General features: G+C 41.4%; 1 protein-coding gene across 4 annotated transcripts in view; it reads left to right on the top strand.

Annotated features, from left to right (window-relative positions):
* The first annotated feature begins 638 nt into the window (after window positions 1-638).
* Window positions 639-19,664, top strand: part of IGF1 (insulin like growth factor 1) — a 75,757-nt gene continuing 56,731 nt past the window's right edge. For 3 of the 4 annotated variants that reach the window (XM_082851193.1, XM_082851192.1, XM_082851190.1), the window contains exons 1-2: window positions 639-887; window positions 5,430-5,586. In XM_082851193.1, the coding sequence (XP_082707319.1) occupies window positions 825-887; window positions 5,430-5,586 (220 nt within the window). In that variant the 5' untranslated portion in view covers window positions 639-824. Of the gene's footprint in view, window positions 888-2,654; window positions 2,693-5,429; window positions 5,587-19,664 lie in introns of those variants that run through there. The other variant, XM_082851191.1, reaches the window with a different exon arrangement.

The following is a 19,664-nucleotide window of genomic DNA, read 5'->3' as shown; positions in this document are numbered from 1 at the left end:
TTTATTATTTCAGTTGGCTTTACAGCTCAGCAAAATCTTTGCCCTGTCGTGGGCAGAAAGCATTAGACAGTGTCCTAAAGGGAGCCAACTGCAAAGCTGCCCGCCCCTTTCCAGGTTCTAGGAAATGAGATCATTCCCCTCACTTGGCAACTAGGACGAGGGGTCATCCCAGCGCTGTCTTCCAATCTAGTTTACCCCAGTCATTTGAGGGTTAAAATTGTAGGGTATGTTTGAGATGGTCTTTTTTTCATTTCTTTCTTTTTTTTTTTTAATTTTGCGTTGGCTCTGGAATATAAAATTGCTTGCCCATCCTCCAAGTGTATTCCTTTCATACTGGTAAGGTGTATTAGCAGATGTGTGTGTCTTCCTGCCCAGTAGAAAGTTAATCAGAGGACAGCACTGGTATTTTAATGTCTGCTCACCCTGTCACTAACACGCATTCTTTTAAGGGAAAAAATGCTTCTGTGCTCTAGTTTTAAAATGCAAAGGTATGATGTTATTTGTCACCATGCCCAAAAAAGTCCTTACTCGATAACTTTGCCAGAAGAGGGAGAGAGAGAGAAGGCAAGCGTTCCCCCAGCTGTTTCCTGTCTACAGTGTCTGTGTTTTGTAGATAAATGTGAGGATTTTCTCTAAATCCCTCTTCTGTTTGCTAAATCTCACTGTCACTGCTAAATTCAGAGCAGATAGAGCCTGCGCAATGGAATAAAGTCCTCAAAATTGAAATGTGACATTGCTCTCAACATCTCCCATCTCCCTGGATTTCTTTCTGCCTCATTATTCCTGCTAACCAATTCATTTCCAGACTTTGCACTTCAGAAGCAATGGGAAAAATCAGCAGTCTTCCAACCCAATTATTTAAGTGCTGCTTTTGTGATTTCTTGAAGGTAAATATTTCTTACTCTTTGAAGTCATTGGGGAATTTTCTTTAAACTGTGTACTGTTTGCTTCTGCTTAGAGATGTTCTTCACTTTAGAATTTTCATTGTTTCGGCACTGGGAGTTATTTATAAATTGCTGAATATGCAATTCTGTGGGATCTGAAAAAATAGCTCCGGGAGATAAATGCCTTTGCACAGATATCTGTATGAGTAAAAACTATTGCAAGGTACTTATGCTAAATCCTCCACTTCTGCAGGGCTTGAGTGGTGTCATTATAGAAGATTCCTTTAAATCCTGTCTATGGTTAAGGGCTATAGAGCATGGATATGAACTTTTGGATTTTTTTTTGCAGGTGCAGATGTTTTATTTTTAAGACCATGTTCGTGTGTATGTAGGACTGTGTGTGTATGTATCTGTGTGTGTGTAACTTGTCAGGACTTTTATTACAAGGCATGCCACATATAAAGAGTTACATTTTAAATGATATTAAAGCTTTTAAATGTGATCTTTGGAGCGAAGGTCCCGGAACTCTCTGCACTTACGCCCAGAGAGTCAAAGTTAGAGTGAAGTTTACTTTGCTCTTCTGAAAAAGAACTCCTTAAGAACTCTTGCTGACCTTGCACATTCGTATAATTTAAACAAATGCATACTGTATATGGAAAGCGGAAACTTTCTAGCAACTGCTATTCCAAGTTTTTTCTTTTGAAGAGGATTCTCAGGGGCGAAGTTTGGACTTGGAGTTTTGTGTTGTAAAACTCTGATTTTATACTCGGTGTTGTAAAGTCTCTTTAGGTAAATTTGGCTGGCGTTGTCAATGCACTGACTTCTCATTTCCAATCACTGGCCCTAGTTCAAGTTTCCATTCTCAGCAAAATTATATCTCTCAAGACTTGTGTTTTTCCAATTTGCAAGCACTTTTAAGCCGCTGTCACTGGCTCCCCGATGCAATTGCCTGAGGACTCAATTCATAAAACGTCCCTACCACTTAGTACGGTAATCATTTGCTGCTTTCAAATACTCCACCACTAGGACTTTTCTTAGTCAAGTAAGTGGCTTAGGAGTTAAGGATACATCCTTGTCAGGCACCTGATTCTGCTGCACTTGAGATGCCAAGATGCATGCCGGCTACCTTGCTTTTAAAAGAAATGAAGTCAGTATACACATATGCTATGTGGTCTGATAGCTGGGGGCTTTGTCTCCCTGCTTAGATGATCTTAAAAGAGGCTGTGGAGTGTTATGTCTGCATTAATTACAAGTTTGGAAAACTCCAAATGAACTTTCCATGTTGTGTATGCTGAACTGTTCAGAAGTAGAGCTAGCCGTAAGTTGTTGCTTTTTCCTGTACTTGGAGCAGGAAGTGGTTTGAGGGAGCTACGTGGTCTTTCAAACGTAATTCAATGAGTAAAGGTGTCTGCCAGGCAGAACTAGCAAGCTGATTGTACTCTGAGTCTCAAGATATTTCCAAGTGTTTGAATCAGAAGGAAGAGGGCACAGGAGAGGACTGAAGCTTGGGTCACTGTCCAGGGCGGCTACTATAGGCACACAGTGGAAATTGGTGGCTTGATTTGGAGGAAAAGATTGACTTGAATCCCAGCCGTGCAATTTGTTCATTGTCGGAATGGACAAAAGGCAGTTTACCCAGGCTCATAGCATACCTGCCTGGGTGTCCAAATGTAACTAGATGCTTTCACAAACCCCACCCACAAAGCAGCACATGCTTTTAAGTCCTCAGTTTATTCACATCAGTCTCATAATACCTACCCTGACCTGCTGTAAAAGATCTGGAACAAACAAAAATGGTTACACCTACAGTGAGTATTTTCTTATGACTATTGCCCTCAAATTTTGCTGGGCATTTTTATTGTAGCCCAAACATCTGGAATCAATTGATATTCCATTTATTTAAGATAAAAAGAAAGGTCTTTTAAATTTTGGATTTGTGAATGATTTTTGGGAAAGAGTGCTCTGCAAGTTTTTTCTTTTTTCTCTTCTCTTTCTCCTTCTTCCTTCCTTTCTCTCTCTCAGATCTTTCCTTTCTCTCTCTTCATTTCTTTTGTGTTTGGAAAAATAAAAGGCCCAGGAAATGATGAACATATGGGGCCACTTGTTTCGAACTTTTAACTCCTAAGCCAGTTCCTTATTGTTTTCTTTCCGGGGAACATAATGTGATAAATTCTCTGGTTCTCTGTGGCTGTACTGGACTGTTCCCTGAACTAAAGGCTAATGCACTAGAGGTTCTATCTTGTCCTAGAACTGTAAGTGCTAGTATTTATCTTAGAACATAACTCAGCAAAAAAAAAAAAAAAGGAAAAAAAAAAAAGAAAAAGAAAAAAGAAAGAAAGAAAGAAAAAGAAAGGAAAAATCTGTAAAAAATAAATCTTACATTCTTAAATGCTAGAGATTTTTATGTATTGCTGGGTTTAAATGTGTCATATGAAATAAATAACTACTAAAATATAATTTTGACCTCTAATGAAGTTCTCAATTCACTAAGGCTATAAGCTGAGTACCTTTTCCCCTGGATTTCACGAGAACTGAAGAACTTGAAGGCATCTACAGCTGCAGGTGCTTGGCCTTAAGCATCACTATTAAATCAACAGAGAAGGAGGGATGGAGAAATCGGATTGGCAAAATAACATACATTCTAGAACTGACCCATTGCTAGAGTGTGGGGTATGTTCAGTAAGATCAGTTATGAATTTTCTCTTTTGAAAAGGGCAAGGAAGTCCAGTGGGGTTGGACTGGCTGAGATTTCCACTGGAAATATTGAAAGGGAAAACTCCCACCAATTATTATTTTATAAATAAGAAAGATAAGGATAGGATGACTTGTTTCTAGCCGTCTCCGTGGCTTTGGCTACATGGGGGTGGAGGGTTTCCATGAACAGGTCCTATGGAGAAAATGGAAGAAATGTTCCATCAAGCTTTCACCTCCTCTTCTATTTTATGTCCATTATTTATGAGGATTTGCAAATAGAGGAGGCTTTTCATCTTCCACAGTTTTACAAGCATTAACTAAATATTTACATTGTGTTAACGAGAGTCAGGGGTTTAGGGTTTTTTTTTTCTCAATTGCTGAGCTGAAAGTCTGGCCACAAAAATGGAAATCTTAATTACAATGATGGAGCAAACTTTGCCACTGATGTAGACAGCCATTAAGTTAAGAGTCCATGGAGGGCAAGGAAGGTGGTTGGAAAATAAATGACTGAGTCTGTTTCTCCAAAAGTGATGGAGTTAAATGGACCTGCCATGACTGGGAGGTTCAGAAAAGCCTCTTTTCATAATGATAGCTTCCAGCTTAACTACATGACCTTTTGATAGGGTCCCTCGCTTAACATCCTGTCACTGACTCCGCTGATGCTGCTGAGAGCGAATGCATCTGAGGGGGTGAAGCTACTCACCTTGGGAGGCTTCCTAGAAGAAACCATATCTTGGTGCCACAAGTAGCAATATGGAAAAACTTAATGCTCACCTTCGCATTGTTTCTACTGCTGAGAGTGAGGATGGAGACCTGAGCCACAGGAATCCTGCTTCTGGCGGGGCTGCCATTTGGTTGCCTATCATTTGCTAAGTCAAGCCAACCAGGGGTTCCTGCTATAAAATGGTTACAGTGACACATAAGTCCCTCCAAGAGATGAATTCCTGTGACTTAAAAAAAAAAAAAAAAGGCTTTTGCAGGTTTTGAGCCCAGTGCCCTGTTCATGGAGGGCACAGTCCACATGTGTGTTGATCTGATATTAAGCTTACACGAGGGGCTTTAGAATAAAGAAGGCGTGGGGTCTACTTAGCATAAGCCAATTTCCTTCCTAAATTTCCTCACATTTTTCCCATTCCTGATTTTATACTTCTACTTGTAGTTATTAACTGCTGATCTTCCCCAGGTAAGAAATCTCAGTCTCTCTTCCTCTGCCTGTGTTTCTCTCTGTCTCTGTCTCTCTCTCAAGTGAAAAAAAAAAAAAAAAACTGTGATGATATATAGTATTTTCACAAGTTCTTTTTCAGCTGCAGTAAATTCTCTTTAATCAGTAGCTGGGGAATGATGTTCTGGTTAATTTAATATTCTGGTCGATAATGAATGCACATGCTATCTGTGGATGGCCAATCTTGAGAGAACTTAAATGAATAAAACATATTTGGCCCCAGATCTGGACTGAGCACAATTTAACCTTTGATGATTCCAAAGGTTTACCAGGATCTCTGAGCGGTGTGGGATCCCACTGCAATAATAGCATCTTTCACGTTCACATAGTAAATGTTTCTAGATATTTTATCTCACTGAATTGTAATAGGAACCCATAGAGAAGGGGTTCAGGAAGGACTTCCCCAAGGTTCCACAGTAGCAAGAGGATTAAACTCAGGTTGCTTGATGCCAAGACCCGCTCAGCCCTCGCTGCCCTGCGGTCACTCACACACCTTGTTGCCCTTCGGAGCGGGTAGTTTTGATGAATGACAGGAATGGAGAGCTGAGGGTAAAGGCGCCCCTGCCTCACCCCCGTCTCCTGGCAAGGACCCAGGAGGAAGCATGACCCTCCTTCTGCTTCTTCGGCAGGTGAAGATGCACATCACGTCCTCCTCGCATCTCTTCTACGTGGCCGTGTTCTTGCTTACCTTCACCAGCTCTGCCACGGCTGGACCCGAGACCCTCTGTGGGGCTGAGCTGGTGGACGCCCTTCAGTTCGTGTGCGGAGACAGGGGCTTTTATTTCAGTAAGTAGCCTCCTTCTCACTGCTCTGTGGATTTACAACCGCAGGGAGTATGTGAAGAACTGAATGACTGCCCACGGCTGGCAGCCGTCCTCAGCCTCCGAGATTCCTCACCTTAAAGCGAGCCTAGTGTTTCAGTGGGGCTGTGGCACGTTTTGCAGATTTCAGATGGAATTTTCCTCCTTAGCAGTTTGTCTTTTAACGACTTCCCACTGAGCTTTCCTGCAACTATGCTGCTCTACCCTCACTCTTCCATTCCTTCCAGTGGAAAGGTGTGACAAAATGGCCCTGGAGGATTAAGGTTTCAGTTTTTGAGATCTGTGAGTGCACGTAGCCACATATGTGAACATGTGGGGCTGTTTTAAGTGCTAGGTTATTTGGAGGAAACTAGGAAGGTGGACTTGGGCAAAGAATGGAGGGGCCCTTCCCAGATGTCTCCATGCCATATGAAATCACCAGGAACACACAGAAGGTGAACCTTGCTGAAAGGCACGTTTGCAAATACACAGGCTCTCACTCAATGCAAACTGAAATGTTGAATTAATTCGCCCTCCATTCAAACTGACCTTGAGTCTCTGTTATTGCCTTCCTTTGACATCGCTCTTCTCTGGGGCTCTCCAGTGATGTCTCCATCTGGAAAAGAGTTTCTGACAAGTGCAAGGTCACTTATCCCATAAGTAGGTCTCAGGTGATTAAACAGTCAATAAAAAGTAGACAGCCAAGTCCACGCTTGCAAATAAATAATAAACACCAACAAGAGTCTGTGCTACCTGAGGGAACAGATCATTTAAAGAACCTACCTCAGAGGCATCTGTCTCATTGTATACTACAGGACACTGATGGGAAGCCAGACGCTCCTTCTGTGTAATTCTTCGGAAGTTTAGAGAGTTTCAGGAAACTGACTCTCAGGTCCTCAGGACCATGAATCATTCTTAGAGGTTCATATCGCTTAAGTGTAGACAGCTCACCTCAGTTACCCACTAGGCTTTGAATAGCTCCTGTGATGACTCACAAACCTCAAGTCTCTCTCATCTCCTTCCCAGGAAGGGGTGTGTGTGTGTGTGTGCGTGAGACTGGAAGGAGGGGTCTGTGTGTAGCAGTCCGGGATGAGTACGGAGCATGGGAAGGAAGAGGCTGATAGGCGTGTTGATGGTCTGTACTCATTGTAGATTTGGTGACAAATAGCTTTTCAACAACTAGTGACAGAAAGTGAGAAGTGCTTTCTACTCTTTGAATGGGCAAATTCCCACTCTCTGTTTCCAGCCAATGCTTTGAGTGAATTCATTTATTTTTCTGGCAATAAAGCAATTCTATCCCATTCTCTGTTGCTATGCAGATGAAAGCCTTCATTGGGTGAGTGCTTTTCAAATAGCAGGCTTGTTTTACCTTCAGAATATCTTGAGGAAGGCAAATGTGTCACATCAACGTCACCCAACGATGGGCTGTCATTATTCTTTACTTTTCTACTACTGATCCACATTTTAAAAGATGGATAAGTGTTTCTCACTTATTATGCCCAAGAGGACTTTTTTGTCTTGATAATCCATTTGTGCCATTTCCTTTTACCCAGTTCACTAAGTGACTGCCAAGCCCCCAAGTGTCTTGTGTTATGTGCCAGGTTGAATTGTGATGTTCAGTGTGACATGCTCCAGGATTTCCATGCACAGTGCATGGAAACTGGATCTTTTATGACTGTGATGCTTGCATTAAATGATTGAAAATGAGAATGGAAAGAAATAACTTGGTCCCAAGTAACCATATGATACTTATATATGTTCACACAGATAGTTAAGAGTATTGGACAACTGTGATGGAAACTGATTTCAACGCACTGAAAGGCATTCTGTTACTCCAAGGATCAAAGTTTAGCAAATGTGTTTTAATTCCATTTTAGTAACTTGAAAGGGGAAGGTTCTACATGGCAACTCTTAATGTTTAGAGTATGACTTTGGATAGAAAGTGGTTTTATAAATTGTGTTTTATTATTATTGAGAGTCTAGGTTTCGTAAGTTCTGCCTTATAGAACTCCATGACTTAATATAAATTACTTGTCTGACATAAACCCTCATGCACCAAAGTATTCTTATTAACTTTCTAGTCAACCAGACTAGCCTTTTTGCCCAAGAGAAGTTAACCCCTTTAAATTCTTTAATTCAAAACATTGCTGGAGCATCTGCTATGTGTAAGACACAGTACAAGCATGAATGAGATACCTAGAAATGAACGAGAGATTAACTTTGCCTTCAAGGAACTCACAGTCTAGCTGGGAGATTAAATAAATAAGTATCAATATTAGCAAGTGTCATAGAGAAAACTCATCATGGAAGAATAGATTATAGTCCTTTCTGCTTTTCCTGAATACTTCTTCCCAGGTTTTTGAAATCACCTAACCCGGATCTGCCCTCTCAATGGGCTCCTTGATACCAAAGGCCATATTTATTTACCATTGAATCCCAGTATCTAGCTCAATGCCTGGCTGATATAGCTGCAGCTCTAATTTGATTGCTGGACTGGCAGGACTGAACTGAACGGAATCCAGCTGAATGGGATGGCATGACTTGTTTGGGACCTTAGTCTTCAGAATCATCAAGAATTAGGTTCGTCAGGCACTTTGGACAATTCTCACCTCACATTTACCCACCTATCTGATAAAACTTTATCTTTTCTCAACTGAATACAGTGTATACTAACAATGACTTAGAGGCGGCATTTTGGTCCTCCCCAAGCTACGCTGATGGTCTGTTTTGTGTCTGAGCCAATTATTCTTACAGGCATTAACTGTTGTCAACAAATTTTATTGAGTTTCCTTTTTGTCCCCTGAGATTTACTGTGTGTGGAGAAGTCAGCTTTAAGCATTTACAGCCTTTGAAATACTTTTTAGAGGAAAGCAGTCTTCCCTACCTCTGCCCTCTGCCAATCGACTCTTATTATATTTTTTACCCTTGTTTTCAAAGTTTTATTGCGGCTGTGTGTTTCGTTTCAAGCCACTTCAAATCCATTTTGAATGTATGGATTTTTTTCATAGTGGAAGGGGGTTTCTGATCTTAGTTTGAAACACAAACATCTAAAAGAAAATTGCCTCCCTATCTATCTTTTTTATTGGGCTGGAACATTTAACAAGGAGAGTTTTTAACCCTATTAGAGACAGAACTGTTCTGAATAATTTTTTTTTGTAATGCTTAATTTGCATAGATTGACCCAGTGTTGTAAATGAGTTCCTATTTCTCTACAAGCCCAAGTTCCACTAGAGCACAGCGGAAGGCACCTTCTGGATTGTTTTGTGAACATCTTCCCAGCATAAGTGAAATAGTTCCTCTATAATAATGCAGCTTCCCCAGACATTTTATGCAATGAAATTTGCAAAGAAGAGCTAACTACTGATTCTTCCCTATGTATCATAGTAAGAGAGCATATCAACCAGTTTCATACTTTCATAGTCTTGGGAGAAAAATGGTGGCATAATGGAGCTGGCACACTGGGAAAGAGCTAGCTATTATCTTACCAGATTGATGGAACCCTCATAGAGAGCAGCTTGTTATAACCTCGCTGTGCATGGAACAAAGCAAGAGGAAAAGAGCTTCAAGTGAAATAGGAGAAGCTAAGCTTGCCATAGATATAATTTTTGACAGTCATGGTGATTAACCATTTTAACGTGCGCTTTAGAGGCTTGTGGAATTTCTCTCCTTGAAGATACTTTAAAAAATGATGGACAACCAACCACCTTGGATGGTTTCAATTAAGAGCAACCAAAAGAAAGCGAGTTTCTGGGGTCCTTTTTAGTTTTAAGGGTCTATAAACAGTCCCTTAAATAAACTGTATATGCTTTACCTCGGCGGTCTGGGAAAAAGGAGAAGTAAATCAATTAGAAAGGAAAGTTGGATGCCCTTTTGGCTATTCCAGATTTATAGCTTTTGTAAAACATACCTCTAATGCATAGTTATTAAGAACAGGTCTGAGTAAATGAATGGCATTCTTCATGTGTTAGAACATACTGTTTTATGAAGAGTTTAAGTAAAACTTTGCAATGAATTTCATTGTTATTGATTGCAACAACCTTCCTAGATCGAAGTTATTATTATTAACTCAAGCTTCTTTCATTTGAAATATAGTGCTCAGAAAGCTACTCCCAGACCTGTCATTCATTAGCTGTATGACTTTGGCAGGCATTTAAACTTCCTGAGCCAAAATGTCCTTGTCTATAAAACAAGGGGATTTTGTTAAAGTAAATGACCTCTTCTAACTTTAACAGACTCATAGTCTAGGTTGTAATTAACAAGGATTTGGTGCTATTCAAGAAAGGAGAACCTTGGATTTAAACAGTGACCGAAGAACATTTAGACTCCTTTATCTTCTCCACATAGTTTCTTTTCCTCCCCAAAGATAGGAGATCCCACCTACTTAAAGAAAGAGGAGCCAGCTTCTTTGTTTTATTTTGTTTTAAGCTGGGTTCCAACCCCTCGGGGATGAAATAGAAGCTCAGACATGACCAAATACATGCAAGTCATCTGGCCAAAGGAGCACACACCTCATGAAAACAGATTGCCATTTTTCCTTACTAGGAAAGACGAGCTGACAGTTTTCATCTTTACATTTTCTCACTCTCCTGGACGTGAGGATGGTAAGTAGGTCATTTCTTAGCTGCCCTTTATCAAATTAGAGGGGGCAAATTAGAATCTATAGGCTTCTAAACCTTGAGGAGAAGCCTTTTCCAAGCCTATTGAGACTGCCTTTCCATTAAAGGAGAGTGCACCACTGGGGACACCCAAAGACACACTCACCCACCATTAGCATTGCTGTCAGTGGGGCTGGATTTGAGCTGCACCATGTGCATTCCTTGGCTTGGCACCCCTTAGACAGCCAGCCGTGCACTTGTATGACAGCTGGTCAAGCTTTTCTCTTTGAAACTAACTGGAACATGTGGGATTTGACCTTGGCCCTGGCCTCATTAGCACCACTAAGCTAATAGGCCACAGATATTCTTAAAGAAAAACAATGAGTTTTTTTATTGACCCTAAGTGCTTTGCTACTATTTAAAAATGCCCAAGGGGACCAGTCTGGGCAACCAAGGGACTGCTACGAAAGTGATGATTTCTGTGCAAATTCAGAAAATAATTTGCATTTTCCTGACATTGTAATGCTCTTTGAGACCATGTTCTCCCTGATGGATAATTACAAGAAGCAGGAGAGGGAAGGATTCAAGACCAAGCATGGTCTCTGTTGCAAAGAATCCAGGGTTTGAATCCCAGCTCTGAAACTTACTTGGTGGGTGGCACTGAGCAAGTAACTTAAGCTCTTTTTTCCTCAATTTGCTCATCCATAAAGCGGGGCCTACCTCGTAAAACTGGTTAATATATTAGAACACATTAAATTAGAATTCTGCCTGGCACATAGTAACCATCATAAACACATTAGCAATTATATTTATTTACTCTCTTCTGGGCTCATTTGCAGAGTCTATTGCAAAGGCAGAGGTATCTGGGCAGCCCAATTCATTATACACTCATTTCTCTCTACAGGGGCAGCTGATAAAACCTGTTGCTAGTAGTAGCAGTTACATAGTAGTTTCAGTAACACAAAGGATGCCTTATGTTTGACTAGTATATTCACTTTTTCAAAATCCAGCTGTATCAGCTCTCTCCCTTTGTCTTTACTCCAGTCTTAGACGGCAAGAATTATTGCTTAATCGGACAAATGAGAAATGTGAGACACTGAGATTTTGTGACTTACCTCACTGGATGGATCCAGAACCAAAGTCAAGGTCTCTTGTCTCCAAGAAGCATGTTCATCTGGCCATTCACATTGTTTAAAGGTCCAAAGTGTTATAGCACAGGGAGATGCTTCCCAAAATCCCAGGCTTCCCTAAGAGATCAAGAACCCCTGAGTTCAGGGTGAATTCTGGACACTTCTTTGAAAGGAGGCTTGAGGGAGACATCCATGTAATGACGCTACATTTTACCTTCTAGAAAAACTTAGAAAATACTAATAGAATTTCCTCGGGGTGCACAAGAAAAGCTTCTTTGAGTAGAGGCTGCTGCTGTTCAAGACCCTTCACAGACTGGGCTGCCCTCAGACAGAACACTGCAGCTCACCTGTGAGGAGGAGGTTATGCCTATGGTCTGTGGGACCCTCTCCTCTGGCCAACTTCAAGTTTTCTTCTTTCTCTGCCAGTAAACCTCAAGTGCTTTAATTCTAGCATCTATGAGTTCTGCTGGTTTTTCTCAAAGACCTACTGAAGAAAGGCTGTTTATTGGACCAAGGATCGTTCTCTGGGTGCTATAAGAGAGGTGGCAAAGGAGAGGTGGTCACAAGGCGCCAGAGGCCCGAGAGTGAGCCGGGCAGGAAGAGTCTTCCCCAACTTGGCCATGAAAGGAGCTGTGGGAGCAGCCAGGGGTTTGGATGGGAGGCTCCCATCTGTGCAGGTGCCCCTCAACCAGTTGCTTGAAGACCAATGGTATCAGAAGTTCTCAGATCTTCAGTGGTTGGCAGGGGCATATCTCCATTTTGGATCCAAAAGATAGTGTTGGTGTTCTCCAAACCCTCTGGGCCTCCATATACCTAGTCCAGACATCACGTACCATGCCAGCATTCCTCAGGACCTCTGTAAAGAGCCGACCTCATCCCTCTAGCAGACTTTCTTCTGATTTCACAGCCCATACCAAAGAATTAGACACACTGCAAACAGGCACGAGATCTCTCCCAAGGAGATTTCTCATTGTTCTCAATAATGGGCTACAAAGCCTTTCCTCTTTTATGCAGCCAGAGTCTTTGACAACCAGAGTAGCAAAAAAATTGTTTCTGCACTGAGCTGTTGCCCTGGCAGAGCTCCATCCTACACCTCTCCATGAAACATCAGCAAAAGCTCTTACATCACAAAGAATTACTTTTGGTTGCCTGGAAAGTTCAAATCCCCAGGCCTTATTAGCTGTTAGACTAAGGAGATGACAACAGAGCATTTCACTTGTCTTTATCTATATGCGAGATCATGTTTAAAACATAGCAAAGAGCTGTTATTTGACATGCGATTCCTTAACTGCAGCAAGTCGTATGCCTATTTAATGCATTGTTTAGTCTCACATTGGCTAAAGCCACTTAAAGAAGCACTTGGCAAGCTCTGGCTCTTCATTCTTGGCATAGCTGCCCCTCTTACTTTTTCACTGAACCTTAAATACCAAGAAAAACCGTTCGCTTACTTTACATCTGGCATGTTGCTTTATGCAATTGGCCAGAACTTTTGCACGTGGCCCTCTGCATTTGTCCTAAGGTAATTAATGGCTTTGCAATATTTGATCAGCAACAGCATGGACACAAAGAGAAGTTGTGCAACCAGCAGAGACCACACGGTCTTTTAAATGAAAACCTTTTGCATTAAATGCTCAGGCGTTCTGTGGGGATAAGGGTTTCCATGCCCCCCCCAAACAGCAACAATAACAACAACAACAACAAAAATGGGCAAGCTGAAGCCCCTGGGAAGACACCCAAGAAGCTGATTCTTGATTAAGTATACATCTCTCTAATAAAACTACCTAATTGTTTAAAGGAAGTAAAATTGAAGATTGTTGTAAGCTTGGAAGCCCTGGAAAAATAACCTAGTCAAACATCAAGAGTGAAACTGAGAGAGAAGGGACATGTCCAAGGCCATGCTTCTAATTAGTGGCAGAAGTAGGAGATACTCTTGATTCTGTTTCCTGATTCCATGTGGTGCTCCACCTTGAGCTTCAATGGACCATGCCTATGTCTAAGTTACCTGGTAAATTGAAATGATCAGGGGAGGCTTCCAATCATGCTCATCCAAATGAACATAGATCTTGGTGCTGCTCTCATTCCGATAAATTCACCTGAGACTGAAGCTGACACCGTTGTTCCCCTGCTGTAGAAATTTGTACAAACTAAGGGGATTCCCTGCCCGCTTCCCATACAATGCGCTAGGCCTTTCCACATGCTTTGGGCATTGCAAGTCCACTTCAGGTCATGATTTCGACTATTATTGTATGTTATATTATTCTGACTCTTTGGTCATTCTCTCCAATGTCAACTTGGGTAGAACTGCTTTGGAATGACTTAGCAAAGCTGTGCTCCTGGAAAATCTGAAACAGCCTGACGAGTCGTTGGATCAGCTTTTTTACTGGAGATTTCTCTGACAGCCCTAAGCCAAAAGAAATTTACACCTGATTTTTTTGCAGATGTCCAAGCAAATACTCTGTGAATCTCCTCAGATTTTCCTCTTTCACCTGTGGTCTTTTTGAGGTAGTAGAGAGGCTGTTGGAAGGCGCTTTTAAACTTTGAGAATGTGTTAGTCATGGAGTCAATTCTGTGAGTATTTCTGGGAAGATGGTCCTACCTCTGTGCCATTTACCTTGATGAAATGGGTCTTTCGTCAGAGGCGAGTGATGAAGGAAGTCTGTACTGAGCCAACCCACATGCAATCAGCTCCTGATTATCTGTGAAACTGGGGAAAGGAACACCAAGGGTGAGAATTCTGGGTTCAGCTGATTTGGGGACACTGTACATTTCAGCCTCCTCATTCCTCCTTCCTCCCTGCCCCCAGCACCAGTCCTTTTGTGAGACCAAGTGGCATGTTTTAAAATTCTACTTTATTCTCCTATTCACCCCTCATGTCCCCCAGCAGTGCCACTGGCATTGGGATTTCTCAACCTCAGCACTATTGACATTTTAGGCCAGATAATTTTTTGGTGGGGGAGAAGGACTGTCCTGTATATTGTAAAATATTTGGCTTCTACCTTCTAGAGGCCAGTAGTCCCCTCCTCCCAGTGTGACAATCAAAAACATCTCCAGACATTGCCAAATTCCCCTGGGGAGTGGGGTGCAAAATCACGCTTCATTGAGAACTACTGGACTCCAGAAGAAAAGCAACTAGAGAGATGGGAAAGCCATGAGTGAAGGTGACACACATACTAATTATCAGTCACTGGTTAATGGGGTCTATGGTCCATTGCCCAGAGTAAAGCAATGAGAAGAGTTACTCGGGTTTTGAAGCCTTCTCTATGAAAATAAAAAGCTCTTCCTCTAGGCCATCAAAAAAGGTGTTTGTGGGCCCTCGCTTTCATCTGATAGCTGTGGAACTCATTCATTTTAGTAACAGCAGTAAGGGAAGGCAGACATGATGTAGAGCAAAGCTGTGTGCTTAGAAGTTTGATTGTGACCACCTGGAACAAATGAAAAACAAAAACAAAAAAAAGCTGGTTCTCTCTGACCTCAGTATTTGCGGCTGTTCCCTTCTTGGTCATATAATAAATCAGCTCTCAATTCAGAGTGAAAAAGCCTGGTTCAGAGGAAAGGGCCACAGTTTTTCTTTTCCCTTCTTGCGTCTTTCCTATCTGAGTATCATCACAGTCATTTTATTGTCTATAAACAGTCCCACCAGAAAGTAGAAAGAGAAGATCAATGAAGTTATTAGTTTGGAAATCAGAGGTTCCACATTTGGGCCTCGCCCAGCTCCCTCAACAGCTCTATGACCTTGGAGAAGCCACTTAATTTCCTTGGGTCTTACATTCCTCATCTGTAAAGTAGGAATACAAATATTATACCTCAAGGGTTTGTTAAGGCTCAACTATAGAGGGGCTTGGAAACTGAAAGGGCAACCAAATGTGTTGCTATTAGTGGACTGAATTGAATACTCACCCTGCCTTGCCCCTCTAATCACCATCCACAAGTTAGTTCAGTGGTTTGACTTCAACTTTTAGTGACATTGAACCATTAGTTCAATGGTTCTGCAATAATTTTAATCTAGAAAAGCTACTTTGGCAGTGTATCTTCTGAACCTTATTAACTAAAAATAAAAGAATGCTGGTATCTTCTATTCACCTATCACTTTGCATTTAGACCACCCAAGAGTCTATTAATGGATCTTCAGAATGCTTACTCAGTATTACTGTTTATGTCCTCATTGGAGGAAGCAGAAAATAGATGGGACCTATCACTTTACCACAATGAGCTTGCTTAAAGAGTTAGTTTCCACACAGTGGTGAGATAGTCACTGAGGTTATCACACATAAGCAAAAGATTTCCATTCTCCCAAGTCAGCTATTGGTGATTTTTGCTTACCCTCAAAAAAGCAGTGTTCAGCAGAGGGAATGTACTCACTAATCAGAAAAGTCTCTTTGTACTCTCAGGTTGCCCATCTAAACTGCTTCCTTAATCACAGCCTGACTTAGGGGAATTGAATTTTTTTGTTTGAGCATGGCCTTAATGAAATCAAAATTGTGAGTTTCATCACCATATGCACCCATGACCATGTGGTTCTTCTATCCCACAGGCTTCACATCCAACGGCTCCCAGAGATACATTTGACATAGAAACCACAATCAAATACCAGTTACTGCCACCATGAATTTTCATCCTCTCTCTTTTGAGCTCTTTCAGAAAAACAGAGACTAAGTTTTAAAAGTTGTTTTCTGTCCTCCACAGCATCCAGTGTTGGGCACTTAATAAAACTTCTTGACTTGATGTTAAAAAAGGCATTCCAAAAGCTATTTCCTTCTACTGGTCCCCAGGGTATACCCCATGACTATCCATTTGCTACTGCCACCGTTGTGGATCTGAGATTGAAGGTATAGAAGAAAAATATCTATTTGAGGTGTCATCCCTTGGGACTCCTTCACTGTGGCCCCAGTGAAAACTTATCCTAGATCAACAATAAGCTAATTCTAGTCAACAGGGAGTCTTCAAGAGCTATTACACGAGCCCACACAATAGATTCCACCTATGAAAATGGTTTTGAGAACAGAACCTCCACTCAATTCCTCTCTCTTATTTCATCTGAGGCACTCACACTAAAAGGAAAAGTGGTAGGCAAGGGAAGGTACATAACAAATGGTGCGTCCCTGGTAAATAAGCCCCAAGGTAGGTATAACAACCAGAGCACCAGCCCTCAGAGAACACAAGTAGTTTCTATTTGCCAAAGTAAAATTGAAGAATTGGAGAGCTAGAAAGAACCATATAGAGCAATCTGGTCCAGTGTTCTCCCTTCCCAGATGAGGGAAGCGTAGTCCAGAGAAAAACATGATGTGCATGAGGTCACAAAGCATGCTGGTGGGAAAGCCAGGACCGTAATTCAGTCACCTCACCCTCTGTCTAGGGCTCTTTGCATAGCAGGACATTTTAAACTTAACCTTGATAAACTCATAGGAAGGTAGCATAGCAACCACAGTCCATAAACTCAAAGTGAACAGCTATGTCATATTCTTCTGGTGTCATGCATCGGAAATTTAAGCCCTTAACCGTTCATAAGAACATTTTTCCCAATTTTTATCACCCATTCGATAATTTCATCAAGTCTCTTTATCCCAAATCTGACCAACCTGACTGCAGGACTGTGGATCTTCATAGACTCTAGTAGTTTGATGGTTTGGAGATTTAAAACAAAGAAGGAAAGGACTAATTCCTTTTAGAGGCCATTTTAATTTAAAGTCATGTCAGCTGGTTGACCGCTTGATGCGTTTTGTATTGCTTGTTAACTCAAGAAGCTACCCCAAAACAAAAGATATTGTCGATGCATTATTTCTGTCTCTAAACATTCCTGACTGACTAGTCTTCCATGAAGGCCTTCCATGAAGAAGCTTAAATTTTCCTACGTATTTTGAGTTTTATGTTTCTTTCCATTAAAGTTTCCAGCCGTTCATAGACATATTTAGTTTGGCAGAAGGTAGTGGTGACTCATGGAATGAAGAAATTTGAAAGCAAAGCTACTGAAAATGGATCTAATTTCTTTTTGGGGTAATTTGGGAGCGAGCGATTGATAATTTGTCTAATTTTTCCTGGTTTCATCAGCTGCCATACTGCCAAATATTTGTTCCATATGGATGCTTTGTTATTCCTGAAACATGTAACAAATTTCAGCTGCAACTATATCAAATTTGGTCAAAGGGTAAGACTATTGTTGGCTCATTTTCTCATTGTTTTTGGCTGGACACCCTCAATCAATGGCTATTGAGTGAAAAAGCAGGATCATATTGAAACCATTTTCAGCATGTTCCTTCCTATGGATCCAACCATTTCACTCTGAGTTTGTCAAGCACAGCAAATGTTCCTTATTAAAGGGATGATTATGTTTTCGGCATAGACGCCACTGCCAGCTAATTGCATTCACCTTATAATTCCATTCAATTTGGTATAGAGGAGATGTTTTTGGCTCTCCAAAGATTCCCTCTTCTCTGATCCTTGCCTCTCACTATGGAACAGATATTCGGGGATAGATTCTGAGAAGATCAATGACATACACCTACGGTAGGCACTGTTTCAGGTTTACTTTAAGATAGACAGCCTGTGGGCCCTGAGACATAAGAATTGTAAGACTTGTAAAAGGTATTAATGCCACAAATCTGGCTGGCATTTCTGTAGATTACTAAGTGCTTTGCATGCAATTATGGAGAGCTCCCTTACCAGAGAAATCAGACGAGGATTCAGTAACATTGCACAAAAACACCATCATATGTAAGTTATAGACACTGAAGGACTTACTTCTGGCTGGTTCTGAAGTAGACACTGATCATTTAGCTTCAAGGTCATTCAGTGGGTAATTGGTTTCAATCAATAAAAATGATTTCAATGCTCCCCCATAAAAAAATTAGCAATAATAAAGAACAGAGAGGGGCTTCCCTGGTGGCGCAGTGGTTGAGAGTCCACCTGCCGATGCAGGGGACGCGGGTTCGTGCCCCGGGCCGGGAAGATCCCACATGCCGCGGAGCGGCTGGGCCTGTGAGCCATGGCTGCTGAGCCTGCACGTCTGGAGCCTGTGCTCCACAACGGGAGAGGCCACAACAGTGAGAGGCCCGCGTACCGCAAAAAAAAAAAAAAAAAAAAAAAAAAAAGAACAGAGAAGTCTATCTCTTAGAAGAAGCCAGATTTTACTGAAGGCCAGGAAAGTGTTTTGTGGCAAGAAATAATCTCTTATTAATAATGGGAAAATTGGATTTGATTAACAAACGTTACAAGGGACACCCATCAATGTCACATAGTAAAAATCCAGGTTAGTGTAGATGGATCTAGAGCCCTGCTACTCAAAGCCAGCTGAGAGCTTGTTAGAAATGCAGAATCAGGGGCCCTACTCTCAACTAATTAAAACAAAACCTGCATTTTAACAGATACCCAGGAGATTTGCATGCACATGAGGGTTTGAGGAGCCCTGGTCTAGGGAATCGCAGGAGATAGCAGGTACCTGCTGATCGGTGTCTCTCATCTGTTAACAGAGAGAACGCAAAACAGTCAGAGCTGAACTTTCACTAAAGATTTGAAAAATGGTGTTGGGGCCAAACCTGCTTGTGGTCATTAACAATATATATGCTGATTCGACAGTATCAAATCCTGATTCTCTCAAGTTGGTGGAGTTTTTCCTCAGAGGAAGTATAGAACTGCTCCAAGCATAACCCCATGGCCTGACCTTCTGTGAACTGGAAATTGGAACTCCTAATTGCTGTGGCTGCAGTTTCCAAACCCATCACTGGGGCCAGGAACTGAGATCCAGGCCTTAAGATCTTGCCAGTTTCTTTTTCAATAGTTACATTTTTCAAGAACAGCCAAGCAAGAGTCCTTAAAAAAATTATTTCTAATTGCATTGAGTGGAGAAATGCGCATTTTACTCATATCAAATTGCTTCCTTTGTCATCCTCAGCCAGGTTCTAGTATTATTTCTTATAACTCTGAGTTGATTAGTTCCATTAGGACTCCTATTGGGATTTAAGAGAAATGGTTTTAAACTAAGAAAAAGTGGGTTTCTGTCACCTACGGGAACGTAAAGGGTAAACTTTAAATCTGCTTTTCAGAGACATCTGGTTCCCCAGTTGATAGCCTTCACTAGAGCCCATTCTAGAACTGGGTGATTTCCCCAGGCTGAACCCATTAAAGAAGGTCTGGTCATTTGAAAGACATGGCTTCCTCAGAAAGACATTATCCTATAGCAGGGTAGGTAGAAGTGAGAGAAGGCCAGTTTGTAACTTCTTTTCTTTGAATGACACTAGAAAAAAAGGGGGGATTTGAACTGGGGAGTTAGGGAATCTCAGATTTACTCAGAGCTCTTCCACTAAATAACTTGGTAAACTGGGTGATTAGTCTCATGGGTCTCCAAA

Source organism: Leucopleurus acutus (genome assembly GCF_964270905.1).
Source record: "Leucopleurus acutus genome assembly, chromosome: 11".
NCBI lineage: Eukaryota > Metazoa > Chordata > Mammalia > Artiodactyla > Delphinidae > Leucopleurus > Leucopleurus acutus.
Note: the sequence above shows the minus strand (reverse complement) of the source record. Positions and strands in the feature narration are given on the sequence as shown.